This window comes from Anabas testudineus, chromosome 9, assembly GCF_900324465.2.
Source record: "Anabas testudineus chromosome 9, fAnaTes1.2, whole genome shotgun sequence".
Taxonomy (NCBI): Eukaryota; Metazoa; Chordata; class Actinopteri; order Anabantiformes; family Anabantidae; genus Anabas; species Anabas testudineus.
The window spans coordinates 23,652,860-23,670,353 of record NC_046618.1 but is presented as its reverse complement, the minus strand read 5'-3'; the positions used below and the strand labels follow the sequence as shown (position 1 = coordinate 23,670,353).

Genomic DNA, 17,494 nt, shown 5'->3' with positions numbered 1-17,494 from the left:
GTTTCATGCCCCGTAAGAGCACCACTGATGCCATTTTTGCTTTGAGAATGTTGATGGAAAAGTACAGAGATGGTCAGAAGGAGCTGCATTGTGTCTTTGTAGATTTAGAGAAGGAGTATGACAGGGTGCCGAGGGAGGAGCTGTGGTACTGTATGAGGTCGTCTGGAGTGGCAGAGAAGTACGTCAGACTAGTTCAGGACATGTATGAGAGAAGTTGACGGTGGTGAGATGTGCTGTAGGTCAGACAGAGGAGTTCAAGGTGGAGGTGGGACTACACCAAGGATCAGCTTTGAGTCCCTTCTTGTTTGCTATGTTGATGGACAGGCTGACAGATGAGGTCAGACAGGAATCTCCCTGGACAATGATGTTTGCGGATGACATTGTGATTTGCAGTGAGAGTAGAGAGCAGGTGGAGGAACAGCTGGAGAGGTGGAGGTTTGCCCTGGAAAGAAGAGGCATGAAGGTCAGTCGTAGTAAGACAGAATACATGTGTCTGAACGAGAGGGATCAAGGTAGAAATGTTAGGTTACAGGGGGCTGAGGTGAAGAAGGTGCAGGAGTTTAAGTACTTGGGGTCAACAGTTCAGTGTGATGGAGAGTGTGGAAAAGAGGTGAAGAGGAGAGTGCAGGCAGGTTGGAGCGGGTGGAGGAAAGTGTCAGGAGTGTTGTGTGACAGAAGAGTGTCAGCAAGACTCAAAGGAAAGGTGTACAAGACAGTGGTGAGACCAGCTCTGCTCTATGGGTTAGAGACGGTAGCAGTGAGACAGAGACAAGAGGCTGAGATGGAGGTAGCAGAGATGAAGATGTTGAGGTTCTCCTTAGGAGTGACCAGGTTAGACAGAATAAGGAACGAGTACATCAGAGGGACGGCTCACGTTGTCTGCGTTAGCAACAAAGTCAGAGAGGCCAGACTGAGATGGTTCGGACATGTTCAGAGGAGGGATAGTGAGTATATTGGTAGAAGGATGTTGGAGATGGAGCTGCCAGGCAGGAGGACAAGAGGACGACCAAAGAGGAGATATATGGATGTCTTAACAGAGGACATGAGGTTGGCTAGTGTTAGGGTAGAAGATGTTCATGACAGATTTAGGTGGAAAAGGATGATTCGCTGTGGCGACCCCTGATGGGAAAAGCTGAAAAAAGAAGATGTTCTTGTTAATCTAATGAAGGTGTGAAAACTAAAATAATCATGTGTAAAACAGTCACATCGTGCTGTTCTACAAGAATATTATCACTGGATTAAAAGAAAGTAAAGTAATTTTGCAATTCCCTGATCATGTATTTGATTTGACCTTAGCCCCGGTCTGGTACAGATTTGTTTTCCAGGGTGAATCTGTAAAAATAGAAGGTCCCTCAGTTTTTCAGGTTTTATATTTATGTTTTGTGTAACTTGTATTTTATTCCTCTGTGATTTAGAGCTACACTGTTTTTAAAAACACATCACTGAGACAGTCTGACAGTCTGTGGTGTGCTCCTCCATTACCATTCATACACTGTCATCCATATAAACAAACAGAACAAATCCTGCTGCCCCAGATCCTCAGAGACCAAATGTTTATTAATCTGTTGTTGAAAATAGACCAGAGCTGATTTACTATTTCCTCCTATCTGAGCAGACAGAGGATGTGGTACATAGAAAATGTCGGGTGTGTTTCCATTCACAGTCAAGGTTGCAAAGAAATTCTTTGGTTGGAATTAATTTGTTATAGTTAAGTAATAAAATTAGTTTTAAACTGTGTACACACAGCTGCTGTACACACATGTATATAAAAAAAAAACATGATGATTAAGCCAATTTTTCTTTAAATGTAAGTGAATAGAATAAATTCTACATCTATGCTTTTGATTGATGACCACCCACACTGAATCTGGTTTTGCTGGAGGTTTCTTCCTCTAAAGATAGTTTTTCTTCTCCACTGTCTGTGGGTGCTGCTCAATGGGATTGTTGGGTTTTCTCTATAATTCTGTATACAGTTATACTTCTGTTGTGATTTGACGCAATACAAATAAGTGAATTGAATTAGTTCAGCAAGATCAATAGGGACAAAGCAGTCTAACAAATTCTTAGGATCTATTGTGCCAAATAAAGGAATCTGCTGGAATTTTTTTCATACAACTTCAACAGAATTTAATTTGTAAAGACATTGATAGAGTCACTGCAGGGTCTCCCCTGGGGTTAATTAAGTATATCAATGTTATAAGTCTGTTGAGCCTGCTCCCTTAATAATAATTATGACCGTTTGTAAGCCTGGCCATAGTGCTGTAAAGAAACGAGTTGTTTTATTATTCATTGATGAATAATGTAAAGTTATAGTTTTTGTGTGTGTGTGTGTGTGTGTGTGTGTCATTTTGAGTATTTATTTGTTTATAAGTTTTCAGCCAAACTCCAACCAGGTACAATGAACTTATTTGGCATGCACACCAACCACTAGGCTCCACTGAGGACTTATTTTAAACCATCAGTCTTTAGATTAGTGTAACACAACCTCCTTTCCAGCTTTAATCTGTGAATACGTCACTGTCTTCTTCAGATGAACATCATTACAGTATCAACAAGATAATCGACTTGTTTTGGAGTAGTTATGTTTGGTAGCCGCTCACTATTTCAACATATCTTGTCACCTTTAAACGATGAATGTAGAGGTCAGATTTTCTTTTCTGTCAGGACAAATCTACACTTTTGAGTTCTACTTCAGTTAGAGGTCGAACTTCCTCTTTTTATTTCCTTGTATCTCACTGATGTTTGCTGCAAAGACAGAGAAACATGAATGATCAGTGATTTGTCTTTTGAAAAAGATACAAAGAAAGATTAAGTTCAGTACTCAGGTAGAATGTAAATTAATGAGACTTATCTCACAACTCAATGTGCAGGCAGTTTTGCAGTTTCATGAAAGATGAGTCAATCTGTGCTTGGACAGATGCTCTGAACAGTCAGTGTTTCTGCATTCATTTTAAGATTGTTGATGTTGAATCTGTGGACTTTGATTTATCAGATCACAGTAATTTTATAAATGTAATTTTTAGGTCTGGGTTTGGGGCAGAGCTTGTGCATGGAAGAAGAATTTTCACACTACTATATTGAAAACAAGAGTCCTATAATCTCCCAATGCTTTTATTGGCCGTACATGGAGTAAGACATAAGTTCATATGTCAAACACTGTACTGAGATGTACTCTTAGTAAATCACCTGAACCAGCAGCTCATTCACTGCTGGAAAACATCAAAAGCTGAGCCACAGTGGAGTTGGTCTGCACGGACTTCTGTTCTGATGAAGAAGCAGCAGAGGTCTGGTAACGTGCTAGTGGTCACTGACCACTTTACAAAGGCTCATGCCTTTCCTTATGCGAACCAAACAGCAAAGCATGAAACAAAAAAGAGACAATGTTTTGTGTCTATGGTTTCCCAGAGAGAATACACTTTGACCAGGGCACAAATTGAGAGCATGTTGACGGTGGAACTTCTCCATTTAGCTGGAGTTGCCAATTCCTGCACTACAGTCGATCACCCCCTGGATAAAAGGGGTAAATCAGTGACCAGAGTAAATCCAGACCCTCACATTTTCGTATAATGCCACTATTCATGAGACTATGGGTTAGCCTTTTCTGATGTTTGAGTGTCAAAGTCCCAAATGACGGACATATGGCAAGATGACGTGTATTTATTGGTTTGACTTTGCAGATGACTACATTTAGAAGATTTTAGTTTATCTTTGTTGATGGTACAGACGCTACAGAGACACTAGCACTTTCATCCTGCAAGATAGTAAAGAAGCAGCCTGAAGTTGCGCAACTCAACACAGAAAACAAGAGAAGTTCATGGGGGTGCCTTTACTTAAATACATGCATGCACCTACCACATGCCAACTAACACACAAATACAGAGATGAACTTGAGCACACCCATGATTTCGAAGATGCTCTAAATTATAACAATATATGTACTGATTGGATGGGATGGGAGAATTTCCCGTCACTGGTACATTACTCCCTGTGAGAAGACCATAAAATATGTTTGTAAAAGGAAACGACGGGTCAGTGCCAGTCAGTTGTTGCTGTTTGGAGAGTTGCTCTTTCGATTCTATTTTTTATCTCGCAACCTGGAAGCCTTACGGAGATTTGAGGTAAGTGAGATAATGTGACTTCCTTTTTGATTGGCTTGAGAAACAAGTTTATTCTTATTGCATCTTCTTTAATGCACTCTCCAACATTGCGATGTTCGTTTCCCCATTTCACTTCGAAATAGTCAATTTGGTTTCAGAGTTCCTAAGTAGAGCGTGCACAAGGCACAATGTGACACAAAAACTGCACTGCAAAAATTATAGCATTTTGTTTATAGCACATTGAAACAGCACCACATGCATGATTACAAACAATGTGTTGTTATTATAACTCTGCTCTACTGAAGGAGATTCCTCAGACTTTGTAATGTTTTGGTAGGTTGATATCTAAGCCTACTGAATTGGACATTTGTTTTCTTGTGTACAGTTCCTCTGAGGGATACCAGGGGTTGTTATTTTCTTGTATTTCTGATAAGTATGCAGTTCTGGTGTTACAAAGGGGCTTTTAATGTGTTTTATATCAGGCAAAGCAAGATTATGTACATTAGATGATCACCACCATTCAGCTTTTATGTTTATGATGGCTTCCTTCTACTGTTTTAGCAAATCTTGTCACCATCTAGGAATGAATGAAGAAGTCAGAAGGTGCTTTTCTTATCTATGAGAACAGGAGGCTACACTTTTGTGTTCTATATTAGTTTAAAGTCCAGACTTCCACTTCTCTAAACAGAGTTTTGCATCTCACTAGTGTTTGCTGTAAAGACAGATAAATGAGGGGGAACGGGGGGACCGACCACAAATGCAGTAGAGGAGGAAATGACAGAGATGTTTTTAGTGCACCTCCAAAATTGCAATATGCACTAAGCAGAGTCTGATGCTTGTCCTTCTGCAATTTGACCCTTAGAAAAGCATCAGAATTTCCAACACTTACTGCTGCTTTTCACCAAATTCATCAGCACAACATCTGAAAACTTCCCTTGTTCAACAACAGCAATGTAAGTCTGAACCAGTCAGGTTTGTCCTAAATGATCTCAGAATGAGATTCCTGTAAAAGCACAACCACCACCTGACTTTTTTTTTTTTTGGACAATATGCTCTGAGAAGTATGACTTAATAGCAACTGATACAAAACACAACATTTTGTGTTAATAATTGTCCTAATTTCCTCACCCTAAACAACATCACCTGGCTGCTGTTGCATGGTACACTTAGACATTTGCAAGAAACGAGCAATTTAATACAACTCTCTTATTTTAAAAGCAATTTAATCACTGCTGAAACGTGTTGCTTGAAAATTTGAGGTGGGTTTCATTCTACAAAATACAGATAAGTAACACAGGATTTTGTTATGTGTTTTATCTGCAGATGAAGCTGTTACTGTTGCTAATGTTGGCCCTGCCTGCTCTGTCTTCAGAGCCAGCTCTAAGAACAACACCAAATCAGGTAAATGGAACGTTTCCATCATAATACATATTATTATTATTATTATTATTATTATTATTATTGTTGTTGTTGTTGTTGTTGTTGTTGTTGTTGTTGTTGTTGTTGTTGTTTTGTTATTATTGTTATTATTATTATAAAAGACAGATCATTCGGGAGAGAGTGTGTGTGTGTGTGTGTGTGTGTGAGTGAAAGCGCATTAGGGTGGATGGAGTAAAGTACTGTGAGCTAGTGGCAGGCATTGGGGGAAAAATGAATATTCACTTGAAATACCAAAGAAAAGTTTTCATCTGTAACTATTTAAGAAAAGATAAGTATAATCTTTAAACAGGTGTAATATGTTCACACTAACGTACAAAAATTCAGAACAGATAAAACTGGGAGCAAATCAGCTTGGTGAGTTTCACCAGTTAAGTTCAGACAGCAGCCAAAGTCTCTGACCTCCAACACAGTTTCATTTGTCACAGTGAGGCAACATTTAACATTTTAAATAAAAATGGAAAAACTATTTTAAATGTTCAACTTTTTGTATTCCAGTGTTTATTTTTTTGTTTAACCCTGTAAAGCATGTGTTGCAAGCTTGAGAAAACAAACAAAGAAAAAACATTAGGTATAATGTTATATGTCCTTTCTGTCTTGCCCTTTTACTTCCTTCATACAGTTCTGGTACTAAACCCAAATCTAGAGGACAGGGTGCCTAAAACCTCCCCTAGGAGACTGATGACGAGAGATCTAGCTCCTCTGATTCCTCTGGCAAAAAGGGAAAAGCAGAGTTTATCTCCTCCTGTGAAAATTGGTAATACCAACCTAGAATGGCAGACCTGGACTAACTCTCTCCCACATGGAGCTGTTTCAATTTACAATGACTACACTAGACGCACCGACTATGTCTGCAAATACAGATGTGACGCCGGCTTCTACACCCGTGGAAAGGGTCCTTACTGCTACTACTCACGCAAACGAAAAGAGCATAAAAAATCTGAATTTGAGATCCTAGTGAATAAAGGAAACTTTAAGTCTCTTGAATGGGAGGATGGCTCCGATGGCTCAGTGCCTCAGGATTCAGTTAAAACTTGTTCGGGCAAAAGAACTACATATGTAGGGAAGAACAAATATGGACTTGGGAAGGTGGATCAAGAACAGAAAGCATTCCTCCTTCCCTGGAATGGGAAAGAGTACGGCTATAATAGCTACCAGGTCCTGACCTATGACACGGAGATATCCAGTGAACAAATTTCTGATGTCAAGTAGAGGACTGATGCTTCTTAAATCCATATGTATGCTCAGGGGCTACTGCTTTTAATTAGGCTGGGTTGAGAAAAACAAAGTTAAATGACAGGTTTTTAATAAATTTTTGTGCTGTTGCATTATTAGGATAATTATGTTTTTTTAGTTTTAGTAAAGAGCAGTAACTAATGTCAGTGACTAGTAGTGGATCATGTTTTCAAGTAATTTTCCCAACACTGGACTCAAAATACCTGATGGTGCTCAGCCCCAGAGGAAAAGATGAGTGGGAAAAAGAGAGGTCAAAAGAAGTACAGGGAATAACAACAGAAGAACAACAGTTCAACCATTGTACCCTATGACTGGAAAATGATCCAAGAGTGAAGAAATGACACTGGGATGCACAAGAAGAGGAGATTGAGAATTGATTTTACATTGTTAAAGTAACGTTTGTCTGTGTAAAATGAATCGGTAAATATATTGATCAAAGAAGAATATATTATTAGTGTTCCATTGATTATTAATAGAAATCTAGGATGTGTAATGTTTCCAAGTTCACCATATCCTGATGAGTCTGTTGACGTCTTTCATAATATGATGCTTTTTACTGCTTTGCTGTTAACTTTTACATCTGCTAAATAAAATAATCACCAGCAATTAAAAAAACGTTTTTGTTTTCATTAAAAATAGAATAAGGGTTGACTGAGCAGAAGACTTACATCTAACAACTTACATACACCCACATATACTGGACCTTTCCATCATAAACTAATAAATCTACAGTTTGTTTTGCTCCTGAGATGATGGGAGGAAGAAGAGACTTCTGTGTTTGTCCATATTTCCGAAAGGTGAGCAGTGTCTGTGCTTTGTGCTTTAACCCTTGAGTTAAATGATAAATTCCTAAATTTCCACATAAAGCTGAAAATCTTTTGTATATATGGCTGCATTTTCATGTTCAAACAAGTTAGGGCCAAACTAAATCTGGGGATGTTTTCAAACAATGCAATTTTGTCATTGTTTGAAAATTTCTTTCTTTACTGGACCAAAAATAAAGTTGACAACACACTGAGCTCCACTTTGTTAGAATGTGCAGAACGTGTGTCACATTTCCCATATATTTAGAGCCAAAAGTATATTTTGTATTTTACTGGTCATTAGAACTCCTACAATAGGTACATTTTTGGCAATTAATGGTCCATTAAAGTGAGGAACTAGACAAAAAATGGAAAAAAATACACACTTAGACTTTGTAGATTTCCCCTTTACTGCTGTACTTTGAAGTTAAACAAGTAAAAGGGAAGTTGTGCTCTCAGTTTGCATTTTCAATATTATAATACATCTTAATACCTTAATAAATATATTCATTTTAATAGTACAATTCATTGTCTGGCTCTTTCTAAACAAAGTCCTAAAGCCATCAGAGGCCATGGCAAATACAATGAACAAGAAAAAGTACCAAATATGACACTTTGTGACAATAAATCCAGAATAAAGAGACATTTTAATGAAACTGCAACTGAAGATGTGATAGAAAAAAAATTGAATTATAAAAATAAATATAAAAAACTGGACTGGAAGTGACAGAGTGCCTCTGACCTTGTTCTGCCTAAAAGACTGGAGGCGAGAGAACAGCAATCATAGATACAGAATGTTTGTGTACTTTGGTGATCAAAGATGAATGCATAGTCAAAAATATACATTTGTCATGGCACAATAGAGAAGAGTCACAGAAGAAGGCAACAGAACCTTTGCCACAACAAAAAGGTCAACATGTTGTGGCAATTTAGTTAAAAGTTTATGTTCTAAGTTTTAATCTTAGTCTCCAAATTTTACAAATGTTCTCCCGACTTAATGTGGACATTTCACAGTTCAATTTCATTGAATTGAGCCAAATGAATCACCTACGCAAATCCTGTTTAAAGCAGGAAGAAACAATTATTTTCATTATTGATTACTTTTCTTTTCCAACTTAAATCTATTAACTATTTGAATAAATCTGTGGCTTGAAGTGAATGTGCATTTATTACCTTTACAATTATGGCTTTTTAAAAAAAATCCCCTGGCAACTACCTGATGTGCATATAAACTATAAACTCTCTCATAAAAACAAAATGCTTTTCTAACATACAAAAGTATCTTAGAAAACGGACATCTTACAGAGAGAAGCAGACGTTCTGTTTCACAACAAACCAGCCGTATCGTTGGTGGTTGTTGTGTCTTTAATGACATTGAACAAAAACACTTTGAGGTGGTTTTAAACCATTTTGTGTATCTTTTATGTTTCTTTGTCGTCACATCTGAATACCACTTAAAGGGCACTGAATCAAGCCTCCACACCAACCATGCAATAAATGGAAAGCTTAAAAGAATACAAACACGAGGCAGCTGCCAGCTCAGCAGAAATCAGGTTGGTTCCTTATTGTTGTAATACAAGGCCTAATACGAGACAAACAAGTTTATGGTGATGTTTTTCTGACCCTTTGGATCAGGAGCAATAAAAAGTGATTAGGAAACCCCACTATTTAAACTCTTCAGTTGTTGTGTTGATGAGTTGACCAGTTTTGTCCTTTCATATATACACTCCATGCTTACTGTAGGAAGAATGCATTTATGCCATTATATAAAATATAATGAAGCTTCTTCATTGAACCCACATTAATAAAGAAAGTCACTAAGGATCAAGAAAAAACAGGTTGGTTCCTAAATAAAAATAAGGAACTGTACTTGTCCTCCAGCACTTGCTCTCTACTCTCTACCATAGTTTCTTCAAATCATCAAAAACCATTTAAAAGTCATATATAACTAACTAAAATAGCTAAAAGATAATATACAAAATGATGAAAATGTTATTGCTCCTTTTGATTTGGTGCCATGTTTACCACTGTGCTGCATTACCTGCTATTTTAACAACACTTTAAAATACAAATACAGGTTTTAAATCATTGCATATTGTAATCGGTTGATGGTGCATTCAGCACAAAAAGGTTGGTGGTTCAAGCACACCCAGGGTTTCAGTGTCCTTGGACAAGACACTGAAACCTCATAGCAGTAACGACATGTAGTGTCCAACCACAATTTCCCAAAGAGAATAAATAAAGGGTACTATCAGATAACTCCAAAACCGCAATTGTCAGTAAGGAAATTTTATTTCAACACCTGACTTATTTGCATGGACTTTTCTTTAGTGGGCACTTTACATTCAAATTTACACCATAACAACTTTTGTTGTTGTAAAGATGTAGTCATAAAACATATGTACTGTGTTGACATGATGTTTCACCAGAAAATAAGAGGAGTCCTAAAATGTTCACACTGTTGGATTTGAAATGAAAAAACTAAAACTGTTGTTTCATTATCTCTTACTCTATATGAGCTATTTATTAACTATTGAAGGTCAGAGCCCAACAAAAGTGAAAGTACGTGTTTATATGATTCTGTCATAAAACGTGACAGAATATAAAGACACCTGTGACCACAGGTTGGTACATTTGTTCATGTATGCCAACAATGGTGAGTAGTCTTCATTGCATTCTAAAGGACTGAAGTATATTGTAAATGCTTTCATAGTGAGATGGAATGAGGTCATAAGTTTAAACATGTTAAGTTTACAAAGTTTAACAAAATTCTCTCACTAGTTTGACACATGAAAAACTGAATTTCATTCCATTTGTAACTTGCTCAATTGCTTTTTAAAGTTTTATATGGTCATATTTTTGGCAATTTGCCTTTATAACATTTATTTTCCACACATTGTTGTTTTTTGATAACATCAAAACAACAAGGACACCACAATGATTTGAACGACTTTTGTATTTTGGTTCATGTCCAGATGAAGTTGTCAATGCTGTTGCTGCTGGCTCTGCTGGATCTGGCCACTTTGCAGGACATGGACAAGGAAAGCTCTCAGCTCCAAAAAGGTGAAAACAAAAAGAGAAAATAATTTGTAATAAAACCTTCTGAGACAGAATACTGGTAATATCAAATAATAATTTACTGCAGATTGACAATGTTTCTTCTTTACTCTTCAGTCCATAAAACATCAGGTCAATGTCATCACGTTTATCTGAAAACATCCCTTTTCCCTTTTTTAAATGCAGACTCTGTTCTGGAACCAGATCCAAGAAACAGGATTCCTAATATTACTTATAATGGAACAATGTTGGCTCAATTGACCTATTCTGAGTTTAAGAGAAGTCCATATTTGTCCTTCCCTAATCTGAAAAACACAAACCTTCTGTGGCAGAACTGGCGTGGGTCTTTACCAAATGGAGCCGTTGGAATTCACAATAGTTATACTGGTCGCCGTGACTATGTCTGTAAATATGGGTGCGAGGCCGGCTTCTATAGCCCCAGCCTTGGGCCTCACTGTCGCTATGCCTATGGTGGAAAAGAGAAACTCAGTTCATCATTTTCTATTCTGGTAAACAGCAACAACTTTGAGCTTCTAGAGTGGAAAGAAGGTTCCTACGGTTCAGTGCCCCAGAATTCAATCAACACCTGCTCTGGGATAAATGTTTATATAGGCAAAAATAATTATGGACTTGGGAAGGTGGTTCCACAACATAAAGCATTCTTCCTCCCCTACAAAGGGAAAGAGTACTGGTACAAGCACTACCAGGTTCTGACCCTCAACAAAGGTATATCTAAAGAGCAAATTTATGATGTCAAGTACAAGACTGATGGGGTTGAAATCATTAGTTATCCCCCAGAGACCATGCGTAAATCAGCCATCACCAACAACGAGTGCCGGCCAGTTGAAAAAACTGTTTCAATATCAAAGACAAACGAAGTGCAGCACAGGTGGGACACCAGCTTCTCCATCACAGCGGGTGTAAAGAGCTCCATCACTGCCAAAATCCCCATTATTGGCTCCACAGGTATTGAATTCAGCACTGAGACAACTAAGCAGTTCTCCAAGGGAACCACTGTGGTGGAGTCACACTCCCACTCTGTTTCTTTGAAGCAAGATGTGCCACCAAACCACACCTGTGCCGTCAGCATGTTGGGATATAAGTACAAAGCAGACATCCCTTTCACAGCACGCCTCAAACGCACCTATAGCAACGGCAAGACCACATGGAAGTTAATCACAGGGACGTATGACAGTGTAGAGGTTGGAGAGGTCCGGGCTGTGGTGGACCGCTGTGAACCTATTCCTGATGCCAAGCCATGTGCCTGAATGAAGGATGGAACAGGCAGCATGACTTAGTCCATGTTTATCACCTGTGAATGTAATGCAGTGAAACCTTTGTTGTTGTTTACAATTATTCTAGACAACATGAAATGAAAAATTTGCATATGTAACTTATATGGAAACTGCTCCAATAACTCTCCTACAGTCAGGGAAGAAGAAAGGAAAATTAAAAGGGTCTGGTCATGCTTTAATTAAGATTGTGTACCAGTTATGTTCAATAAAAAGTTATTAAGATGCTGAGACTCTGATTATTACATCAGCAAATCCATGGATTGTTTTTCTTCTGTACTTTATTCGTTTTCACTCACGTATCTGTGTCACATTTTCACCTGATAGTGGATGTAACAGTAACATTAGAGTTTCAACAGTAAGAGCAACTGCAAATGTTTGACCAGTAGTTGTGACAGTGTTTATAGCTCGAATAATTCACAACACTGTCTCTGTTTTTATTAAGTCAAATTTATTAAGAGATCTTAGATTAGATTAGTTTCACTACATTGTCCAGTTCAAACTACTCAGTTTCAGAATCACACATCTCTTACGTATTCTTTTTTTGAGAAACTAAATTGAGTTTAGAGGTACTTACTTCGTTTAATTTAGAGGTATTTGCTGATGTTTTTCATGCTATCCCATCAGGGTTAATCTCTTTAAGGGGAACAAAAATAAAAAAAATGTTAGTAATGTATTGACATGTATCGTATTATATGTATATATTATATTGACATAGAACTGGTGGATTAAGAACTATAGGCAAATAAATAAAATTAAAGAATAAACACTTATTAGAGCAACTGATCATATGTACAACTGCTGTTTTCAATTGGTCTTAAATGGGACAAATCACCAGAGGTTTTGAGTGACCAAAATCAGAGAGATCTCATTTAAAATGAATGACATTGAATTAAAAGATTAAGTTCTGAGACATAACTGTTGCTGTGTCAAACTGTAAGCTAAGTCACGTGCCATCATATTTCTCTATTTCTATTTCTATTATTATTACAATGGTCCTTCATTGTCCTCTACTACATTTCTGCTGATCATTGGTAGATCTATCCTACAACATCTACTCCTACATCACTTTAACTTCAACACGTATTAAGTTCAGTATAATATTATCATATATATTATATGTTATTGTAACTTAGAGTTATTTGTGGTTTGTACCATTATCAATAGTGCACATTTGCTATACAAACAGGTGAATTTTTGCTGGCTGAGAAGACTAACGGTGCATCTGTGACAGATGGAATAATAGGTACTACACAGGTACTACTAATTCACATTCAGTATTATCACGCAACGATCTCACAGTTAGTACATTTTCATTCAGTCAGTCTGAGCAGCTGAAACACTGTATTTTTGTCTAATTTTTCAAGACAGTATTAGTCGAACACTGGGTGTGTTAAGATGTAGTTACAGAAATAGTCCAGCAGATAGAGCTATAACTCTCTGAGGTTTGCCGAGGCTGCCTCCCTCATACACACGATCAGAGAATGTGTTTATAGTTTAGTAAACCACATCAACAGATAGCAATGTTCCCTGGACAAAAACACCTGACAAGTGGATCCATCCCTGACATTAATCTGTGTTTCTTTAGATGTCACTTGTCATCACACGCATCTTCTTTTATACTCTGGCACATGATGTTGTCAACATCTGGGTGTGGATGTGTTCAGCAGAAGCATTGTACAGGTCAGAAGCGGAGCATGACAGAGTGAGGAAGGACAGGATAGCTGGCTGTGGCAGAAAACTAGGCAGACAAGGCATAATATGTCTACTGTAATGTGAGTATTAGTCTGCTTATAAAGGTTGATGTGCACTGTGAAGACGATCACACTATGGAGATATTGATTGTTTTGAACATGATAATCACCATCATCATCATTACCAGCACCTGGAGCTTTATTTTCAAAAGAGCCACAAAAATATCCAACATTTTTACCACTTATCTTAACTGTGCGGTTTTTCATTGCAACCACAGCTTAAATCTTTCTTTATATTTAATGCTTGCATCAGCTAATAATCTTTTATAAATAATTTTTTTTTATCACATGATTTTCTATGGGAATCCTAAAGCTTTGGAGCAGCTTTTTTCATTGTGGAAGGTGTCTGTGACAGTGATTAACCTGTAAATAATGAACATTTCTTTAGTGTCCAGTCCACATTTTTACTGTTCTGGTTCACAGTCAGTGCATCATTTTGGGACGCAGTGAGAAGCAGCTGTTTTCAGAGACAACACTGTAAAAAGCAACAGCAGACAGTGATGCAGTTAGAGACCAACTGTTTAGCAGCTTAGAAACATCTCTAATGTAGAAAACAATCCAATACATCAACACAACAGGAACATTTTGCTGTAGTGATCAGCATTCCTCCAACATTATTAACATTTGTGAACTGACATGCATTTCCTCATAGGCTTTCACACTTCCTGGTTCTTGGATCACACGTGAGGGGTTGATATAAATGGAAAAGAGGAAGAGAAAATAAGAACAGAACAAAGAAGTGTTCAATCTGGTAAGGCCAGTAATAGTGGGCCATCACTTGTCTTTCTGTTTTGTTTTAATTTCCTTTTTCAGAATGATACTTTTCACCAACCTCACTCCCACTTCAAATTACGTCTTTTAATTGGAAGCTGCTGCAACTCAAAGTGAGTTGACCTCCCACCTTGCAGAACAGCAGCTCTTCACTGCATTAGTTTTCACACCCACCTGGCCCCGACACTGCTTAATCATGCCCTGGTTCCCTGCTACATGTGCACACACACACACACACACACACACACACACACACACACACACACATTCTCATTCTCTTCAGCCATACCATATTTAATGCTTTTGGCTGAAGCCAAAGGACAGTAATCATATATTAACCATTAATAAGAAGATCTAGAAATAAATGTTTTTTCACATGATTTTCTGCGGGAATCCTAAAGCTTTGGACCAGCTTTTTTCATTGTAGTGTTTTCAAGGTGTCTGACAGCGGTTTTCCAGCATGCTCTCTCAACAAGGTCAGTGATTTTCTGTAGCTGATAATTAAGTGCAATTAAATTCAAGTCAGTTCAGTTTTTTTAATAGCTCAAATTCACAAAAGTCATCTCAAGGCACTTGGCAAAGTCAGGTTTAAGACCTTACAGAATATAAAAATAAAACCATAAATCATACACAGAACTCAACAATCCCTCTCGAGCAGCACTCAGAAAGGAGTGGGGATGAAAACATGCTTTAATGAAAGCAACCTCCAGCAGAACTAAGTTTAAGGTGAGTGGGTGGTCTGGCATCTGCCTCAACTGGTTTAGTTCTTCCCCAACTGGTGCGACTTTCTATGCAGAACACACAAGCTACACCTCAAATGGAATCAGAAACTCCACACATTCTGAGGATATACGTCAAATCACAAAAGCATCGAAGAGATAGAAGCCAAATAAACCAAATATTTAAGGTCAGTGTTTGCATTGAGAATTGTTCTGCATAGAATGTCGCAACAAAAAAAGCTTGAGCAGTTTTGCAGAAAAATGTGTCCAGATGTGCGATTGAGGCCTATCCACACAGGCTCCATGCTGTGATTACAGCCAAAGGTGCATCTACTAAATACGGACCTGAAGGGGGGGTGAATATTAATGTAAACACTGATTTCACCTGATATATTTTTATTTAATTGACATTACTTTGTTTTTTACTTTGACATTAATGAGGTATTTTTCTGATTTTGTTTTTGTCAAAGTCGCCAACTTTTATTGACAATGATTGTTTTATATTGTCAATAAAAGGATAAAACATCCAAAGGGATGAAAACTCTTTCTAGGCACTGTAGTGTGGTGAGGAGAACACTAAATAAAGAAAGGCGACAGAAACCTAATAACAGGAGCAACAACAAATGGGTGATCAAATATAGACAGACTAAGGGAGAGGGGATAAAAGGTCCAGGGCAGACGTACACTAATATAATCAGGGAACCAAAAACAAAGTTGGAATTCAAAAGACAAAGGTCCGGTACAAAAACAGGTCAATATCAAAAACAGACTCCAAGAAGGCAACAGGAGTTGAGATAGGAGTCAGAAGGGAACAGCAAAGACCAGGGTATACGGTGATCAGAACAGTCCACATCCAAAAAGCAGAGTCAGAGTTAAGAGCTAAAGGCTTTATCGTAAGAATCAGTGGGATGGATCACAATGTTAGAGCTGCTATAGCAACGTTTTCACCTGATAATCTGTCAGCTCAGAATGATTGGTGGTTTATATGATGTATTTGATGTATTAGGTATTTCATATGACAAAGTCTATCCCCCCAGTGTTGGTGCCTGATATGTTAGAGGGGGTTTTTCCACTGACAGTGAAGCACGTTATTTGCAAGCACATTGACAAAAGCATGTTACACAACAGAGTTAAATGAAGACATTCAAAACCTTTTCTATATTTCAGAATGACAAGACCCAGTGTTTGTTTGAGCAGAAATCAAATACATTTCTTAACGTTATATATATATATAAAACCATATGCAGAGGAAATTGAGTGTAAATATTTGTGTGTTATATATATTATAATATAACCACATACTATGTGGGTGCTTTGCTGTAAAATTTTACTTCCATTGTCCTTTGACTCACATTTTCATGCATATTGTGTAAAAGCAGACAGTGACTGGATTTTGCTCAAACCAGGAGTTGAGGTGAACGACACATCACTTGACATAGTTGTCAAGGGTAGAGATCAAAGTTTAGAGCTTACTTAGTTTGCACCTGCCATTAACACACAAATATTAACACTCAATTTTCTTTTGCCTAAAATGTTTCTTAAAGTTAAAAGTAAGCAAGTTGTGTGGCGGCAGGTACAGAATCTAACCAAACGAGAAAAACAAGACTATATGTTTTGACAAATACAGTACTTCCTGTCATGCTCTTAAGTAGGCCAGTGCACACTCATGTACCTGGCACTCTCAGCTATAATCATACATGTACTTATTGTTGGTTTTACTTCCTGTAAGAAGAGTATAAGATACATATACATAAAGACAAGACAGTCGATCAGTTGTCGCCGGCTGTTGCCTGATCCTGTTTGCACAGCTTGTCAACTTGTTCTTCAGCTTGATCTCTCATTTTAGAAGTACGTACAATTTTATATTAGTCTTTATCTTAAACCATTCTCCTTGCATCTTAACTCAATCTGCCAAGTCTAACGTAAGATTCTTAGTCCTTACAGGTTCTTTGTTTTTTCTAAAATGTGAGCAAAATTTGTTCATTAGAAATCTATAGTTTGTAATAGACTGAAACTGAATTGTAATGTGACCTATGAGGACTGGGAGGACCAAACCACTCCTGCAAGGTAAGAATGGTGGTCCATAAGTATGAGGAAAACATTCCTTTCACTGCTCGCTTAACCCGCACCAGCAGAAACGGACAGACCAATGGGCGTCCATCTCTGGGACATACCAGGGCATCCAAATTGGAGATGTGCAGGCTGTTGTGGATCGCTGTGAGCCTTACTGTATGCCAAGCCTGCTGATATGGAATGGCCTTTGATTGTATATGTTGGTACTTCACAATATAATTCCAGTCTACAAAGGCAAACCGCTAACATCCCTTT

At 37.8% G+C, this 17,494-nt stretch overlaps 1 protein-coding gene across 1 annotated transcript; it reads left to right on the top strand.

Moving 5' to 3' along the window:
• The first annotated feature begins 10,548 nt into the window (after window positions 1–10,548).
• On the top strand, window positions 10,549–11,898 carry LOC113151031 (natterin-3-like). Its single transcript, XM_026343836.1, has 2 exons — window positions 10,549–10,636; window positions 10,817–11,898. The coding sequence occupies exons 1-2, from the start codon at window positions 10,549–10,551 to the stop codon at window positions 11,896–11,898; spliced, it is 1,170 nt and encodes a 389-aa protein (XP_026199621.1).
• Window positions 11,899–17,494: the final 5,596 nt, after the last annotated feature.